Below are 19,291 nucleotides of genomic sequence, written 5' to 3' on the forward strand. Positions count from 1 at the left end.
TTTAAGTCACCCATGATTATGATCTCCCCCTTCACTGTCATTTTAGCTATTTCCTCCACTAGTAGATTATCTAGTTCTTTTACTTGTCCTGGGGGTCTATAAATCACACCTACACAAGTTACTTTACGTTTTCCAAATTGTAATGTAACCCAAACTGACTGTGTTCTCCTCACCAACTTGCGTTAAGTTAGATTTTATGTTATTTTTCACGTATATTTACATTTCTTGTCCTTTCTGTCTTTTCTACTTAAAGAGTACTCCGTTATTGATATGTCCCAGACATTTTTCTTATGATACCATGTCTCAGTAACAGCCACTATATCGACATCTCAGTTGCCACAACTGTTACAATTTCATGGATCTTATTCCTTAAACTGTGAGCTTTTGTAGACATAACATTTAGCTTGTCATATAACACTAATGCTGCAATCGCTTTCTGTCCTTGTTTTTGGGGGCAAAATATATGCTTCTCCCTATTATCTGCCTCCAGATCCACCCACCTGGTTACTAACTAAATCACCTTCCCTTTCTATACTGTCTAGCCCGGTATTTATCCCCCCCATTCCTAGTTTAAAATCTCCTCCAACCGTCTAGCCATTCTCTCCCCAAGCACATTGGACCCTCTTGCATTCAGGTGCAATCCACCATGACTATAAAGCTCATACCCCAAAGCAAAATCAGCCCAGTGCTCTAAAAACTCAAAGCCCTCCTTCTTACACCAAGACGTCAGCCATGCATTTAGCTGCCTAATCTCCCGCTGCCTGTCTGGTGAAGCGCATAGCACAGGTAGTGTCTCTGAGAATACTACCTTGGAGGTCCTTTTTTTAATCTTACTCCCTAAATCCCTAAAATTTACTTTTAGGACACTCCATCTTCCTCTTACTATGTCATTGGTGTCACCAAGACAGCTGGATCCTCACCAGCCTCTCCCAATAATCTATCCACTTTGTCTGCAATATGCCAAACCCGGGAGACAGCAAACCATTCAGTTGCTGTGTTCAGAGCCACAGATTAGCCTGTCTGTTCTCCTAATTATATAATCCCCAACCACCACAACCTGCCTATGCTCCCCTTCCTTCTGGATCCCCTGTACACTGGATGAGCTGTTTTCCTGGCTGCTAGGAGAACAGCTTTTTCCCGAAATCCCACCTCTGAGTCTGCTTCCCCAACATACTCACTTAAATGGGCAAATTTGTTGGGATGGAGAATCACTAAAATAATACAATGAATAATCATAAACCATAAACAATAAAGTAACATTGTGACATCACTGACATTAATAACAAACTCAAGAGGTCCCTAAGGGGACCTCTAACCATACTGCAATTTTTTTTAAAAAAAATACAAAAAAATAAAAAAATTAAATAAAAAATATATTTTTTTTTAAAAATTATAATATTGATAAAAAAATTAAAAAAAACCTTACATCCCATTTCCCTAACACAACATCTAAAAGGTATAACCCCCCTGCCCCCGTTCACAACCCACAAACCCATTATGCCATAAGTATAAAAAATATAACCCTATAGGGTACTATAGAAAGAAAAAAAAACTGAGGATGTGAGGTATTTCCGTAATCAGGAGATGCTGCTAAACAATTTTGTCCAGGTTTTTCTGCCGTAACACATAACCTGTGCAAAAAAATCTAAGCAACACATAAGCGTTGGTGGAAATAATTTCTGTGGCCACATTTGACAGTGATTGGTGGCTAAATAGCTACATAAAGAGCATGCAAATACCCCTGATAAGATAGTATGGGTTGTCTGCTTTACAGAAATATATACTTTTGTGGGTATTTTGGGTTTATTTGTTTAAAATTAGAGTTGCAATCCCATCATACCTAATGTAAAAATTCTATGGCTTTGTAAAGAATAATGTACACATTATAGTGTATTCCCTATAAGTGCTGGGAAAGTATAGACCTTCTATATAAATTAGGTATTTCTGAAATCAGGACACCTGAATTGATAAACTTGGAGGGGATTTTCCATCACTTTACCTAATTTTGTGAGGATTCAGAGAAGTTTTACTAAATTTCTCATCCTAAATATTCAGCTAATTATCTAATTATGGTATAAAAAAAGCCCTCTCTCTCCTTAAAAAAACAATTTATAGTTTACATGGGTACTCAGTTCTTCTACTGTTGTTACCTCTTCCCACTCCCGTATTCAGGATTTCACCAGCGCTGCTCCCCTCCCCAGGAATTCCCTTACCCGTTCCCTCAGACTTTCCAAGCCATCCTCTCCTATTGTCTCACTTCCCCCTCAACCACCGACTAGATTGTAAGCTCACAAGAGCAGGGCCCTCTTCTACTTTGTTATTGTATGTGTTTATAAATTGTTCTAATTAATGTAACAGCGCTGCGGAATCGGCCGACGCTTTATAAATAAATGTAATGTAATGTACGCTATTCGTAGGAAAGGGGAATAATCGCTGAACTGACATACCGCAAAAATGGCAATATTGCTCTGGGACTTGAGGTACCAAAAGCCCCTGGGACTGAAGGGGTTAAGCAAAACACGCCTTTTTTGTTTTCTTGTCACAAATGCTTCATCCTTCTAGTTGCTGGTTGAGATACAAACCCACTGTTGGTAAACTTATAATACTACTACTCTGCTGCTGCTGCGGTGCACAAACTGGCCAAGTCACTTAAGCAATGCAAGCCTACCTCACCTGAAGTCGGTCACATTAAGTGACAAAGATGAACAGATTAGGACTGTTTTCTGCAAAAATTCCCTTTAGAATTGCATTTATAAAACATACATTTAAAAAAATGCAATAACATTATTTTTTTATTACCGATCAAATAAAAAATGAGAAACTATTGTTTACAAATATATAACTTACATACAATTGCGTATTTTGTCTTGAATGTAAGAGGTATGTTTATTGACAGAAACAAATCTTGTGAAGATCCATGCCGAGATGCAGTTATTGCCGTAGGTGATGCTTTTTGTACTTGAACAAAGTTTTTGTTTTTTATTTTATTAACCTAGGAAGTTAGCCATAACATAATTTCATGAATCCTTTCTTCACTGCCTTGTTCCGTACACTGTAAATTATTGGTTTTAATATTGGCGTGCCGAATACGAAAACCACCACAAAAAATCTTTCTTTGTCAAGTTTGTAGGTAGTTTTAGGTCGAAGATACATAAAACCAACACAGGCATATTCCACAAAAACTATAGTTAGATGAGATGAACAGGTGGATGTTCATTATGGCAGAAATTATATATATGTAGGAAACTATCAGCAGGAAGGGAATGGTGAACATGCCAAGAGCAAGAGTGAAAGTAAAAATCTCAACCAACTCAATGACACAATCATGCATAAAAGAGAATCATTTATTGTGCTTGTTAACTTAAGCTAAAATCCATGTTTAAGATATAACCAGTACATTCCATCATAGCAGTTAATCATGAGCAATGTAGGCTACAATGATTGAGTTTTCAGTCTTATAGGACTTTCATAATCCTATGCCTTGTGATTTCAATACTCACATACCTTAGGAAGATAGACTTCAGGACACAGATGGAATGTCAATAACTCATACCTTCACAGAAGAACACCACAAACTTCCTAGTAAAAAGAAATATTATGTAAGGTTGTCTTCATTTACGGAGTGGAACACTCTCATAGCAAAAGTGCTAGACGTCAATACCAAATACCAAGTACCAAATAAGGTTTGAGTCTTTATAGGAGGAAAAACAAGCAGACTGGTGGACTGAACGGTTCTTATCTGCCATCAAATTCTATGTTTCTATATATTGGAACATTTGTCAAGATGACCAAGATTACCTATTTGCCTCTTTCCAACAGAATACCACGTAGGTCTCATAAATAAAACAGTTTTTGTCTGTTGAATACTAGAAGTGAGCAACATAAACAAATTAGAAAAAGTTTGAAGAAATCCAAGGATCTATACGATTTTGAATGCAGAGAAGACACAGTTCATGGAAAGACAATCAGTTTGTACTTCCTTCACAATAATATTTATAAAAAAAAAGCAGATATGAAATAATGATATATATCTATTTGCACTTACACTATTTGCTGGTTATACCTAAATCAACCAAAAAGCAAACTGTACATGACCATCTTTAAGATGAAGCATAAGGGGCAGGCTTACCTTAATGACCCACAACTGCTCTCATTCGGGCTCCTCAATGGCCGTTTGCATTGACCTCATGTACTAGCAACAGCTGTCACTTCAGACCTTAATATTGATTGATTGAGACACTAATGCCCGTAAAAAGATAGTCATGTGGCCTATTTACTTATTATTCTGATACACAGATTTGCAGCAAATATTGTATTAAACCCTTTCCTTAACCTCCAATGACATTTACTGATATTTTGCTGATCTAGTAGAAAAAAAACCTTTCTTCAAGGTGAAGATCAGTGGCTTTCCGGTTTGCCACATATATTTTCTTACATGTACAGCATTTGGCTATATTACTACCAGGGCCGGACTGGGAATGAAAAGCAGCCCTGGAAACATTTGGAGACCAGCCCCATATAGTTTATCTCGCAGTCGAGCTTTTGTAACCACACGCACCCCCTATACATACCCGCGTCACACTATTTGCCATACAAACTATATAACATTATTTTTATCACATTATTTGTATTAAAATGCCAGAAAGCAAAAGTGTTAAAAGGCCCTAATACATTAAATAAATTAGACATAATGGAATCAAAACTTTTTCTACTGCAAACTTTTTTTGATGAAAAAGTTCAATTTTATTCATCATGCAGTGCCATGCCATAAATAAGGGCAACACGCCTCGGTATTACAGTATAGTATGGCATATTTTCAATGTATCAAATAAGGTCAACTGGATATTTGAAATTGCAATTTCCATTCCACTGAAGTTAGTATAAAACCAGATCAATGCACAAGACAAACATTTTCATAATTTTGTCATGATTGACCCCAAAAAGACCACTTTCATTAAACCCTTTTGTTGGTTAAAATATGTTACAAAAAGATCAGTGAACAAAATAATTAATAATTATTAATTGTGGAGGTCAACACCATTACAGTTCCAAACACTCTTAGGAGTCTATTTTAAGGTCCTCTTGGCTATCTTTCCTTTCATTTGTTTTTGTTTTTTTAATGAGTCCCTTAGTTCACCATTAAAACATAAGTCTCAGAATGAAGACACCATAGGAATCGGTCCTGGCGGACATTGTTATCATGTTGTTATGATCAGAACATCTTAGAAAGAAATTCAAAGTGCCTGATATTCTATGAAGACTTTACATATTACAAGACACCAGAGACACATTTTTAAAATATGATTAAAATAATAAAACAATTTATCATTGTGCTTCAAACCTCATGTATCCAAGAAAATAATATAGTTGTGTGGAACAAAATATGTCAAAGCAGCATCCAAGAAACAAGTCCTGAAAAAGTTAACACTGGTATTTCATTGTAAAATGCAAAAATAAATTATGGTTCACTCATCATCAAATGTCTAAACTCTAAAGAGCCATTAATAGTTTTTGAAAGATAACTTCTTAAAATATTATTAATGTAATCAATTTTTATTAATATTTCATAGGATACACTTACGGCGTACTGTTGGCATTACCATGCCAGGCAAATGCCTGGTGGGCTGCTACCCGACATCTCTGTAGTGAGCATAAAAATGTGACATGCAGCCGTTAGCCACATTAATGTTGTTTGGCGGCCGCGGGGGTCCTCCCCAGTCCTCTCATATTGCATATGGCTACATATGGAAAGTTTAAAAAATGAGAATCGAATTAATGTCTACAACAATTTAATATAATATACAAATATACAAATGTTATCATGAATTATGTTTTTCTTTGTTTTCTGATACTGTATCTTAAACGGTTTGTTTTTCATGGAGGTTTGAATGCTCCTTCACCATAATGATAATACAGGGGCTGGAATCAGGGGAGGGCTGGCAGCCTAATGCCTGGGGGAGCAAGTCTAGTCCAGTGGCCCATTGCGCTACCGAATCAGCCCACCATCCATGCCCAGCTTTTCCCGATTTTCTAACGCATATTGATGTAATGTGATGGAATTGGGAGTCCATCTGTTCACTGGGCTGGTCAGCAATATGTAAAAGTCATATTTTCCTGAAGAACATGGCCGATGTGGTCACCCTAATGCCCCCACACCCTTGTGTATTGCCCCCAGCTAGCCCCACATTGTATATTTATTCCAAAAACAGCCCCCCTTTAGTATAGATTTATGTGATAACCCCAGCCAGCACCCCCTTGTGAATTTATGGCCAACACCCAGATTAGAAGCATAGGATTTGCCACATTTGCCCCCAAAAAGCCTGCCTGTGGCATCCTAGCCTCAAACAGCTTCCCTGTGCCATGCTTTCCCCCACTTACAAATCCATGTTAACACACACATAATAATTCATGTACCCATTCACAAACATTAATTTACTCATTCATAAACTCATACACAAATACTCATTCATTCACTCTTTCACAGATACTCATTAATTCACAGATATTGATTCCTACCCCCACCCCCTTACCCGAACTGTAGATTTCCCGGGGCCGCTTGCAGACTTCCGGAGCAGGGTCATGTGACCTGTGTACCTCCACGTGACTCTGCTGGCTCCTGCTTCCCATGGGCGGAACAGGAGACGTTGCAGGGCCCCTGTGGAAGTGATCACGGTAGCTACGGGCTTTTGTCCTGCATTTACAATGGTCCTGTCAGTCGTGCGGCTGCATTGGCCACTTTAGTGCGCTTCTGCATGGCCAGGTTGTTTAGATTCATGGTGGCCTGGGGGGCAATTAACACCCCCCCCCGGCCCAGCATGCCCCTGGCTGGATGCATAAGTAAACAGAGTGCCACTGCTAAAAGTGACATATGGGTTTCCACTGTGGGTTTTTTGGTTGATTTCAGTGGTTTATTCATGTCTTGACATGGAGCTTGCATGTCATGCATGCATTTATTTCTGAGTTACATTGAGGCACAAAATAATTACTGGAACCAAATTCAAATGCTTGTAATGAAACAATAATATATCTGCCTCTCACGTTTACTTTGTCATGGTGGTTTATTCACTGTTCTGTGGTTAATGAACATTGGTTTATACTTTCTGAAAGAAAGGCTAAGTTGTCCTTTTTTGATATTGGTATTTAAACACCATGCAAATAATTGTAAAACATTTTCATCAAACCACTGATGCCTGTTAATGATGTGGTGGAACACTGGGATTTAATCCTTTGGGTTAACTAAACAAACCAGACTCAACTGATTTTGCATGCCCTCGAATGCTAACCCTCATAAAGCAACTTGTATATTCACTAATGTAACTCCATGCAACGTTTATATTTGTTAGTTGTAGGTAAATACATTTAAATTGAACAGCAACTAAAAAGTCCTTACCTGCAACTTTTTAAATACATTTGAGGTGTTGTTATTATTTTAAGCAATAATGATGGGGAATCATCTCATTCTCATTCTTTGAAAATACAAAATAAAGTGGCGGACATCTATGTGGAGAGTATAAAATATACTTCCCACTTTACAGAGAAATTCACCAGTGTCTTTAAGCAATCCCTGCTCAGAGGATAGTTGCTCAGTAGATCTTTCCTTAATGAACACCTCTGTCCAAAAGAGGGTACTCAGATTTCACGCGGTGAAATACTTTACTCCCAGGACACTGGCTGTGGATACTGGACTCCATTTCTTTTAATATAAGAGAGAATGTTATTTTTTTTTTATATATTAAAGTGCTGCTACACTCAATATGCTGCTGTCTGTCTCTCTATATATTCGAGTACCCTCTTTGATAAAAAAATACCACCTTTTGGACAGAGGTGTTCGTTAAGGAAAGATCTCCTGAGCAACTATCCTCTGATTGCTTAAAGACACTGGTGAATTTCTCTGTAAAGTGGGAATTATATTTTATATTCTATATATATATTTTATATTCTCCACATAGTGAAAATACAAAACATCTATGTTTTTGTGAGCAGTTGTGAAGACTCTTTTGTGTGCTGCACTCACTAAATGTTTATTGTGTGGCTATATTTACAAACCACTTAAAATATTGCGCTTATCAGCACCCATCGTTATTTATTTATTCATTCTTTACTTATATTTATTTACTTATATATCCAACTACTCCACAGTGCACAGGGAGGAGTAGGACTTGGGGGCATTCTATAGCTACCTGCTAAGTTTTTTTATTCTATCTACACCAGCATACATGGAGAATAGGAAAGAGCCATGGGGACCCTGTTCAGTTTTTATATCTTATCACACCTTTGCACACATAGGGATAGCCATTTTGCTCCCCCAGGTTTTCTGGTCTCTTATGGACCCAATCAAGTCTTTTGTGTTGTGTTAATTTATTTGAAGTACATCTGTTGCTACAATGTTCCCTAGGGTTAGCACTTTTAGCACATTTTTGCATCATCAGGATTAATTACCATTAGGTAGAGCATGGTGAGATGTCTTTTAGCCTATGTTGTAGACAGGATTTCAGAGGTAGTGTTGTGCAAACAAAAAATCATTTGCACAGCATTTTAAAAGCCGATGTAAAAAAATAAGATTTAAAATCCATAAATATATTTATTTTTTTGCACAACATTTTAGAAGCAAGTGTAAGTATTTATTCACCTTTATGAGTCTATTGGCCATCCCATTATAAAACCGTGGTCATTAATATGGAGTTGCACCTATAACAGCCTCCACTCTTCTGGGAAGGCTTTCCACAAGATGTTGAAATATTTTTGTGGGAATTTGTGCGCATTGAGCTAAAATAGTATTTAATTGGAACACCAAAGGCGTTCAATGGGATTAAGCTCAGGGCTCTGCGCAGGCCACTCAGTCTCCTCCACTCCAAAACTCATCAAACCATGTCTTTATGGACCTTGCTTTGTGTACAGGGGCACAATCCTGCTTGAGCAGAAAATGTCCTTCCCCAACCTGGTGTCACAAAGTTGGAAGCATACAATTGTTGAACATATATTTGTATGCTGTAGCATTAACATTACCCCTCACTTAAACTATGATGCTTAGCTCAAACCCTGAAAACTACCTCCAGACCATTATCTCTCCTCTGCCAAATGTTACAGTAGGCACTATGTATTCCAATAGGTAGCACTCTCTTGGCATCCACCAAACCCAGATACATCCATCAGACTTCCAGATAATTAAGCATGATTCATTACTCCATAGAACACTTTTTTCCAAAGCTCCAGGATCCAGTGGTGGTGTGCTATACACCACTCGAGCCAACTCTTTACATTGCTCACAGTGATCAGACATGGAAACCCATTTCATGAAGCTCTTGACATATAGTGCTTTTGGTGATGTTGCTTCCAGAGGTGGAACTCTGTAGTGAGCAATCTAACAGAGAACAGGTGATTTTAACACGTTATGTGTTCAGAGGGCTCGCTGTGTGTGTATGCGTGGTCTACTATTTTATGGCTGAGCTGTTGTTACTCATAGACATTTTCACTTCACAATAATATCACTTACCGTGGCCTGAGGCACATCTAGCATGGTAGAGATTTCACAAACTGGCAAAGGTGACATCCTATGACAGTGCCATGTTTAAAGTCAAAGTCACTAAGCTCTTCTGTATGACCTATTCTACTTCTCTTTGTCTATGGCATGCCTATGTGCTTGACTTTGTACACCTGTTAACAATGGCTGTGGCTAAAGACTTGTGCATTCCTATTCGGGAGACCATGAAAACGAACACGAAGGGTGCTTTTTTGTTGTTCAGCCCAAATACCGAAGAACAAACATGGCGGCGCAAAACATATATGAAGACGAAGACACACAACACGAAGAATCTTCGTCTTCGTTTACTAAATTCCCTGGTCCCTTCCCCATCTAGCCTACCTTATCTACGCAGCATCGCAGGGGTAAACGGGAGAGGAAATCCGTAGGTTCGCCGTCAGATGTAAAAGGTCAGTGTGAGCGACTCTATCGCTCGCCGGCAGGGGCCTCCTCTGGCAGCAACCAATTGGTATTGTTCTTGCCCATATTGAATAAATCATTCAAACATTTATAGTGTGGGTTGAAGAAAGTATGGGAACCCTTAGGCTAATCTCTTCAACAAAAGCTAATTGGAGTTAGTTAAATTGGAGTCCAAGCAATAAAACTTTAATATAGGTGTGTTTTAGAGCAACTTTGACATTCAAACATTCAAGCATTTTGAGTTTGCTATTCCCAAGAAGCATCTGCTGATGCAAACCATGCCTCACAAACAAAATAAATCTCAAAAGACCTAATCAAGAATTCTTGATTTACATTAAACTGGAAAGGGTTACAAAGTAATAGATTTTATCTATTCATCAGTCCACAGCACAACACACCATGCTCAATGAGGTAAAAAGGAACCCTAGAGTAACAGCTGAAGGCTTGAAGGGATCATTGGAACTGGTTAACATCTCTGTTCATGATGCAAAACATTGAACAGGCATGGGGTTAATGGCAGGACACCCCAGACGAAGCTGGTGCTCTCCAAACCTAAGAATACCACACTAAGGTTTAATTGTTCGGGAAGAACATGCAGCACTACATATAGCGTAAAGCGTAAAAAGGGCTCCTCATACCCACTTGAAATCATCATGCCAATAGCAGGGCCTCATCGAGGGCACAATGAATTCCCAATTTTATCAAGGTAACATACAAGATAATGTAAGAAAGGCTGTTGTGCAGCTGAAGCTCATAAGAAGTTTAATGACAGCAGGACAATGACAGTAAACATCAAAGCAAATCCATTACAGAATGGTTTAAAAAAAAAAATCGCTTTTTGGAGTGGCCCAGTCAGTTCTGATTCACAGCTGCGGAAAGCACTTGTTTGAGGTAATTGCTCAAGGTTAAATCCAAGGTTTCACTTTTTTCATCACCACTATGAAAGATTATCATTGTTTGTAAATGTTTTAATTATAAAAATAATTAAAGTGGAGCCTAAACAAAATAAAAAAGAACAGTCCCAATTTCTAAGTTTATTGAAACCCTCTGTGGTATAAATTGTTACATCTAAAAAAATAAATACACTATATTACATTTTGAAAAATATAATTATGTAGACTTTTTTACTGTTTCAAAAATAAAAAAAAACATAATACATATAGTGAGTGAAATATACTTTATTATCTGAAAGTAGCTTCACCTATATGTAACCTCAAAACCATGATGATAATACAAAAATAAGTATTTTTATTTTCAAGTATGGTATAAATCAGATGATTACATATAAATAAAGTAAAAAATTAGTATTTACATTTATGCTCAAATATTTGTATTGTTTTCACGTTTGACGAGCTTTTCAGAGCACAATCTGTGGCGCATAAGCATATATTACACACTAATTGTAGACAATATGTTTTAACATCTAAAAAAAAAGTGTGAATATCATATGTTTGGTAATTCTACCATGTGGCATTCATATGTCACCTTGGAACCTATGGCTTGATTCCTTAAATATTTGCTCCTAAATTCTTTCACTGAAAAATAATAGCAGATGGCATCAAGACAGCAGTTAACATTTGTCAGACAAAGGGTCAACTGAACCAAAAGGCTTATGTTCTTTTTGCTGGAACATTCTGAGATGACATTCTGTCTCACCAGGAATTGTAGAAATATACCTACATGAGGGGGTAAAAAAGAAAGCAAGAATACAACAAGATTTGAGACCACAATACGTATAATAATAATCCTTAATTCTTCAAATTGAATTGAATATGGTTTGTGAATCAGCAGAGCCCTTATGGTTTGGATGGAGCAAAACAACATGAGCATCAGGGGTATTAAAAATCCAAACACCTCAACAGATATGATGTTAGCGGAGCTCCACATGTGGTCTGACATGTTATGAAAACAACGAACTTTCTCTTTGCCAAAATCAAATTTAAAAACACATACACTTACGCTCCACACAAAAAGCCAGATAAAAATGCAAATAGTTGCAGTCTTTTTAGGTGAACGAAAAAGCTTTGACCAGAATGGATGTTTAATTGCAATATACCTGTCCAAACTGATTAATGCAATGGTGTATATACTACCATACATGTTAGTGAAATACAGGGACTCCACAAAACTGCACAGGCTTCGGTAACCGGTGGTATTCTGTTGTGAGAAGTACATCTTGAATGGCAAAGACAGAAGGAGGAGTAAATCGAGAATGGCCAAATTCATCAAGTAGATTGAGACTTCTGTACGTCTTTTCAAGGAAAAGCAAAACACCCACAAGGCTACTACGTTGAGGATAGAGCCAGTTATGAGAGTAGGGGTGTAAATTACCAGCTGTAGTTTATTCACTATAGCATTAACATCAGAAAAAGAACAGTGGCTGTGATTCACGATCATTTTTCTGTCAAAAAAAGAACAGAACAAATTCAATAAAAATACATGACAAGTCGTGGCTGTGTAGTTACCTGTTAATAGTGTACTCTTGTCTCGAGGCCTTATGGCTCATTAATAAATATGACTGATCGAGGTGCATAAACTGCACATATTTAACCATGCAATCAACATGTCCAAACTATGGTAATTTTAAAATATAAACCAATATTAACTCTGCATTAAGCATGATCATGTTAGCCCTTCTTGGAAGAAGCTCACTGGTTTTGCCTTCCATGATGCATAAGGAAGTCTTAACCATATGCAATGTCAAGTAACAGCTGCTAAGGCTGACAAATTACTGTAATCTATTAAAAGGGGTATCAGTTGAAGAGCTAAAATGTGATTGTGTCTGTACACAAATTATTACTTGGGCCTCATTTGGAGTATACAATTATACTTTGGGCACCAACTTACTTTATTTAGGAAAAAAAGAAAAAGTCTGAATGTAAGACTACCCTATAAGAAACGTTTTACTACTAAATATTAATTCACATGTAAACTATCTTTTCATAGTTAATAAAAACGCAGTTTTGGTTTTTATTTTCTTTCATTTGCACAATTGCCCACAGCTATGCACATCTGCCACCAGGCTTGCCACTCCCACCCCCCCAGATATGCCTTATAGCCCCTATATGTCACTCTGCCCCCAGAAATGCCTTATATTCCCTATATGCCACTTTGTCAGCCAGATATGCCTAATACCCCCATATTATTATTATTAGCTTTTGTTTATATAGCGCCAACAATTTACGCAGAGCTTATATATGCCACTCTGCCCCGCCAAGACTTACCCCACGTGCTCAAGACTCCTTGGTGTCTAATGGGGCAGCCGTTGCACGTCTGCGCGATGCGCATAGACAACCTCTGCTACTACCCGGCACTCCCGTCAGGGCTTCTGACTGAGCACCCAAGGTCAGGTCACGCCAGTCATAGAAGCCTTTGAGATGGAAAGAGTAGAAACAAACAGAGTTACAAAATTAATAAGAAAAATAGTATTTTTGCTATGATGAATATTTAAAATAGAGTCACTTATTTAGCAGAAAAGCTTGTTAGGAATGTACAAATACATTTCGAGTTCATATATCTGAACCATACAATGTTTTAAATGTTGAACTTATTTAAAACATTGTTTCTTTTTATCTAATTGATAAAATAACCACCATAAGCTAGTTGGAAACAAAGTTGGAAGCATAGCATTGTCCAAAATGTATTGGTATGCTGAAGGGGTCATAACAAGGCATTTTAACCCCTTAATGACAAAGCACGTACATAAAATGCATTGTTTTCAATGGGTTTTGGGACCGCCCATTGTCCTTAAGGGGTTAAACAATGCTATGCTTCCAACTTTGTGGGAACAGTTTCAGGAAGAACCTTTTTATTCCAGCATTACTATGTCCCCATGCACAAAGCAAGGTCCATAAAGACATGGTTGGATGAGTTTGGTGTGGAAGAACATGACCGGCTGCACAGAGCCCTGACCTCAACCACATTCAACATCAGTGCCTCACCTCACACATGCTCTACTGATGAAAATTCCCACAGAAACACTTGAAAATCTTATGGAAAGCCTTCCCTGAAGAGTGGAAGATGTTATAGCTGCAAAGGGGGGGGGGGGGTCAACTTCATATTAGTGTCTCTGTATTTAGAATGCAATGTCATCAACGCTCCTGTTGGTGTAATGGTCAGATGTCCCAATACTTTTGTCCAGTCTTGTGTATCATGTTAACCTTATAGGTATAGATGTGTGTTATCTAAGGATAACAAACTCTGTGGAGCTCATTCACTGAACTTTGACTTGCAAGTAAACAGAGATGAATCTATCCAAATTAACAACTTTGCCATCACAACTTTAATTGTGAATTATAAAAATCCAACACATGAGCCAAGTATATGCTTCAGTAAGGGAGTAGCAATATGTAGTCTCAAAAGAACTGAAAGTTCCAACTCATCATTTAGTGAATAAGCCACTGTATACAGGCCTGGACTGCCCATCTGGCATACCTGCAAATGTATGGTGAGATGGTAGCCAATCGTGCCTCATACTTACTGATATTGTCCCTCCAGCAGAAGATCAAGTCTTCTGGCTGGAAATACGGAAGTATAAAAACATAACATACCTCATTTAGCGCCCACTGGCCTTACATTAGCAGGGCCTCTTGAAGTCTGGTCTTGTCTGTGTATAATTAGAAGTTGTTTGGAATTTTGGAGAAATATTTGTGTATAAAACAAAAAATGGAGGCCCTTCAGGCAGCCATCAAAGATACCAGTGTGGTAAAAAGTACCTGCATTAAACATAAACAAATTTTTTTAAATCACTACATGATTACTAATCATATAGGTGTATATCTGTTTTACTTCCCTTAAGTCTGACATAAAGTCAGGGCCATAACTTCTATTCTCTAGAATCCTTCATATGTACTTCAGCGGTGATATACTTACATCCAGTCAGCTCCAGCGCAGGCTCTGTGAACGCAGAGTGTGTTCAGACACACGTGTGTAAATTAAAAAAGAAATACTGCCACTATTTATTGATTGTGTTTAATTATTTTTTTCATGTTTATTTGATTTCACTGAGAGTTTCACATCTCTGATTTGTTTTAGAATGTCTCATTCTTCAGACTGATAATAAGCAAGGTTCTCTGTAGGCGTAGATGAGCCTCACGCTATTCTTTGTGGTCGATGAACAAGGAGCAGATTTTCACATCAAACATGCTAGAAACTGTGTAAAAAGAAGAGTAAGTGGTCTGGCTGTGCAAACCATTACTTATATGTACCATGCAATATAAGGGTAAATATTATGCGGTAGATGTATAGATAGATGTATTATTGCCTCTGCTCTGTATGAGCTATTTGCAACTTTTGGATTAATTTTTCATTTTTTAAATATGTTTGTATCTTTATTTACCTACCCATAGAATACCCATTCTATTATCTACTTCATTATCACTTTAATGTGTGCGACACCTAAGGTGTAACTGTTTAATTTTATACATGACGTGGAATGTGTTCTATGGTGTTTTTTCTACAGCACTAAAAGTGCCTGCATATCTCATACAAAAACTATCCGACAGCAAAGCCATTGCTGACACCGCCACAAACAATGGTTTAAGTAAAATAGTTTTCCAGACCTTGCTGGATCCTCTTCTGGCCCCACTTTTACAAGCTGATTATGCACAGTACACAATATCACCCACAGTGACTCTCCCAGCGCCTATCCACAACACCAGTTGTCAATGTGGTTTCCCTTTCCACATACACCAAATAATAGATGGAAAAGCCAAAACAGTGATAAAGTGCGCTCATGGCAATCTAATAATGACTTTAAATTTATATGTAATATATTCCTTCTTAAAGAATAGATGATTTTATTGCTATTAATTGGTACTTCTTTTCTCTACTGAGTGGGATGGTTACTGTATACTTGGAGGTCCTGGTTATATACTTGAAAAGCCTACACTATTCTCTCCTTTGTGAGGGGTAGCTTCAAGTGGATTGTATTGCATATTTTTTTATCCTGTTTTCTGTTTTATTTTGAAGATATCTTCACAAAAATTGCTATACCTGGAATACATTGTTACATTTAGGTCCTGTGTTATTGCTTTTTTCTTTATTAGATTGCACTGAGCGCACTTGATTACCAGTATGGTCAGCAATGCAGCGCAATAGAGCTAATTGCAGTTTTAAATTGCATTTAAAACAACATTGCACAAAACAGTCAATAGATTAAATACAATTAAGAGGTCTATCAAGGGTCCAAAGGGATTGACAGTCAAAAAAGTTTATTAAGTAACAAATACATAACAATTATGACTAAAATGTAAAAATAAATGCCCAAACTCCCCATACCCCACCTACTAGAAATATACATTTAATAACCCTGTGCCTGCAAACTCCACACAAGGGTTTAAATACAATAGAAAATATAGTAGTATATCAGATTAAGAAAGCCTAGTCATAAAGGGTAGTATTCTACTTGTGGGACGTTTTGTCATCAGTGGCACATAAAATGCGGAAAAAGTAACACTGAAAAATGTGTGTTTTTATTTCAATTTTTTTATATTTTAATCATATTAAAGAAAGGCTTTTGAAAAAAATAATACATACATTGTCTGGGTACACAAAAACAAAGGGGAATTGTGACTGAACAAACATAGAAAAATAGGAGAAAAAAAGCCTCAGTCACTAGGGTAGGAAAACATCTGGTTATGATAGAGTTAAATACTAATTAGATTTTCACATTGCAAGACAAACAAAGTTCAACATGTTTTTATTTGATTTATGATTTCTATATTTTAATAACTTTTTAGGATTTTTAAACGTTTAAGATTTAGCCATATATTGCTAATCCCGCCCCAATGTTAAAGTACCCTATTTATAAAAAGAGATATTACTACTACTAATAATAATTGTGTTCAGGAGTGACAAAGTCAAACTGACAAAGAAAAGGCAGTAAGCGAGATAAAGAAGACTCTGCTCTCAAGCTTACTAGATTGAAACAAAATAACCTTCAATTATTTAACTTGCTTGCTTATCCTGTTTGTTAACGCCATTTTCTCATTCATATATTCAATTCTGATACTGCAACATTAATATATGGAAGAATCCCCTCTGGTATCAGTGCAAATACATTACCTGGAGCAGCTGTAGTACTGGGTAACCTGTCAATGATAAGAAGTTATGTTCTAGTGGCATAATAACATGTCCCTTCTGCTGACATACATTCTGGCCATCATATTGTAACCACATCCCTTTCTGGAGAAGTGGGCTTGCCAGTCCCTACCATGCCAAAATAGCTACATTTGCACGTATAGATGTTTTTTTTCCTTTTTCTTAAATAACCCTCTACTTAGGTTTTTACTCATCAACTATTGCAAAATTAACATTTCTTGTAATTTAGCGGTGGCGTTGTTAATAGACAAAAGCCAGTGTATTAACACAAAGATATTGATAATAAATATAAATATTAATCTATATGAATATACACTTATGGTATTTTAAAGAATATCACTTTAGAAAAAAGACAATAGAATGTGATTCAATAGGGTGCACAGAATATTAAATACTAGACTTGTGCATTTGGTTTTGTGTGAACTTTCTTTTTAATGAAAATCGCATGTTTCATGCATTCATACGAATTAACGAAAACGAGGGCAATCTCTGACAAAACTAATGAAAACAAATTGCAAAAGTTCAGAAAATTTGTTAGGATTCGTCCATTCGTTGCCAGGTGTAGATGCTATTACAAGCCATTTTAGAGCCATTTCAAGCCGTTTTGACGCTACTTGATGAGGTTTAGTGGGAGGGACTGTGTATAGGAAGGTACATATCAATGACTCATAGGTAGAATTAGCCAAGAAAATGGGGAGTGGTGTCATTGATTGTCATGGCTGTGATTGATGGGTCCAATGGGTTGGTAGTTTTTCCTTATTTTGTTCACTCTGGCCAATGAGCATTTACAAGGGGAAGGGACAAGCATTAGATTTATAAGTGTGCTGATGTCATTTTAACTTGTCAGTAGCGGCAGGGGCAGATTGATGAGAGTTGGACTGTGGCAGTGACATCTTAGCAGAGGCTGAGATTGATGCTCATTACTCACCTACCATACTGCAAGTTAATGAATAGTTTATTTTAGTGCAGAAAATCTGCTGTTGTAGGGTTGATTGGAGAAGCTGTAGTGACTGCTGTATTGTATTACAGGGCGTGCAGCAGACATTATTCCCATTTTTCCCCAAGTGAATTTTTAGTACCTTTCTAAAATATCATCTATTCTGCTTCTTTGATAAATAAATATTGGTGTCAAAACCAGACATTCTACTAGACTTGCGCACAGAGTGACTGTCTTCCTGTTGTTTAAAAATTAAAACCTGTTCCTGAGTAGTTTTAGACATGTTCATTTATTATTATCTTTTTATCATATCATACATTATTATTCATTGAAAAATAAATATTGGTGACAAAATGAGTTATTATAGCATATAATATTGGGGAAAATCCATCCTGCTTCACAGGGCTGCATGTTCCTATGATGTGCCAGTGTCTGTCTGCTCAGGCCCAGTACCCTACTACTACTGCTGCTTTTTTGACCGTCCTAACTCCAGGGGAAGCTTTTTTTAAAAAAATTCTATAATGAAAAGGGAGTCAGTACAAAACAAAATTAATTGCCTGAAAACGAATGCGGAGTAACAAAACAAAAATTTAGTCAAAATCGATTTTGCTTGCCGTGCACAAGTCTATTAAATACATTAGATACATTTTAACAGATACATTCCAAACCATAAAAAAACTTTTTCCCAAATACATATGAGACATCTTACAAAATGTTATGCGCTTTAGAAAAAACATAAAAAACATAAAATATGAGCTGCAGCATTTGACACAATGTTACTTGCTAAATTATGTTAATAAAAATGCCAGTTTACAATATATATTTTAGGCCGTATTTCTTTTTGATTTGATACCAAAAATCTAGAATATCATATAATACCAGGCTAGAATATTAATTTTGTTTTCTTTTAGCCATAAGAAATTAGCCAATTTGTTAGATCTTTATTACATTTACATCAAACTAGTCCTTCAAACTCAAGTATGTTACATTTCATTTTTATAATTACTTTGTGTCTCTTTGGCTTTAGATGTAAAATGTCTCATGTAAACTGTCACTTAAAATTGAGACCCATGGTCAAGTCCTATGTCAATAAATGTTTTCTTCCTAGAAATATGTGATGAGATAGCTGATTCTCTGAAACATGAGTAAAAGATTGTTGCTCGCATTCTGTACTTTGAATAATTTTGTTCAACAACTACATCACAGTTTCTGAAGACCCCGGAGATCTCCCATTTCTTACAATTGTAAAGAACTTCATTCTGCAAACATGCTTTCCCAGAATTCACTTGCCACAAAGAAATAGCACACACTGT

General features: G+C 36.9%; 1 protein-coding gene across 1 annotated transcript; it reads right to left on the reverse strand.

The window, feature by feature from the left end:
- Positions 1 to 11,383: 11,383 nt before the first annotated feature.
- Positions 11,384 to 14,495, reverse strand: LOC149288217 (G protein-coupled receptor 55-like). Its single transcript, XM_089491973.1, has 2 exons — positions 14,491 to 14,495; positions 11,384 to 12,341 (listed from the first exon to the last, which is right to left on the reverse strand). Exons 1-2 carry the CDS (start codon positions 14,493 to 14,495, stop codon positions 11,384 to 11,386), a joined length of 963 nt encoding a protein of 320 aa, XP_089348099.1.
- Positions 14,496 to 19,291: the final 4,796 nt, after the last annotated feature.

The sequence above is a fragment of the Sceloporus occidentalis genome, unplaced genomic scaffold (genome assembly GCF_023333645.1).
Source record: "Sceloporus occidentalis isolate IW3139 unplaced genomic scaffold, rSceOcc1.0.p SCAF_53, whole genome shotgun sequence".
Classification (NCBI taxonomy): Eukaryota; Metazoa; Chordata; class Lepidosauria; order Squamata; family Phrynosomatidae; genus Sceloporus; species Sceloporus occidentalis.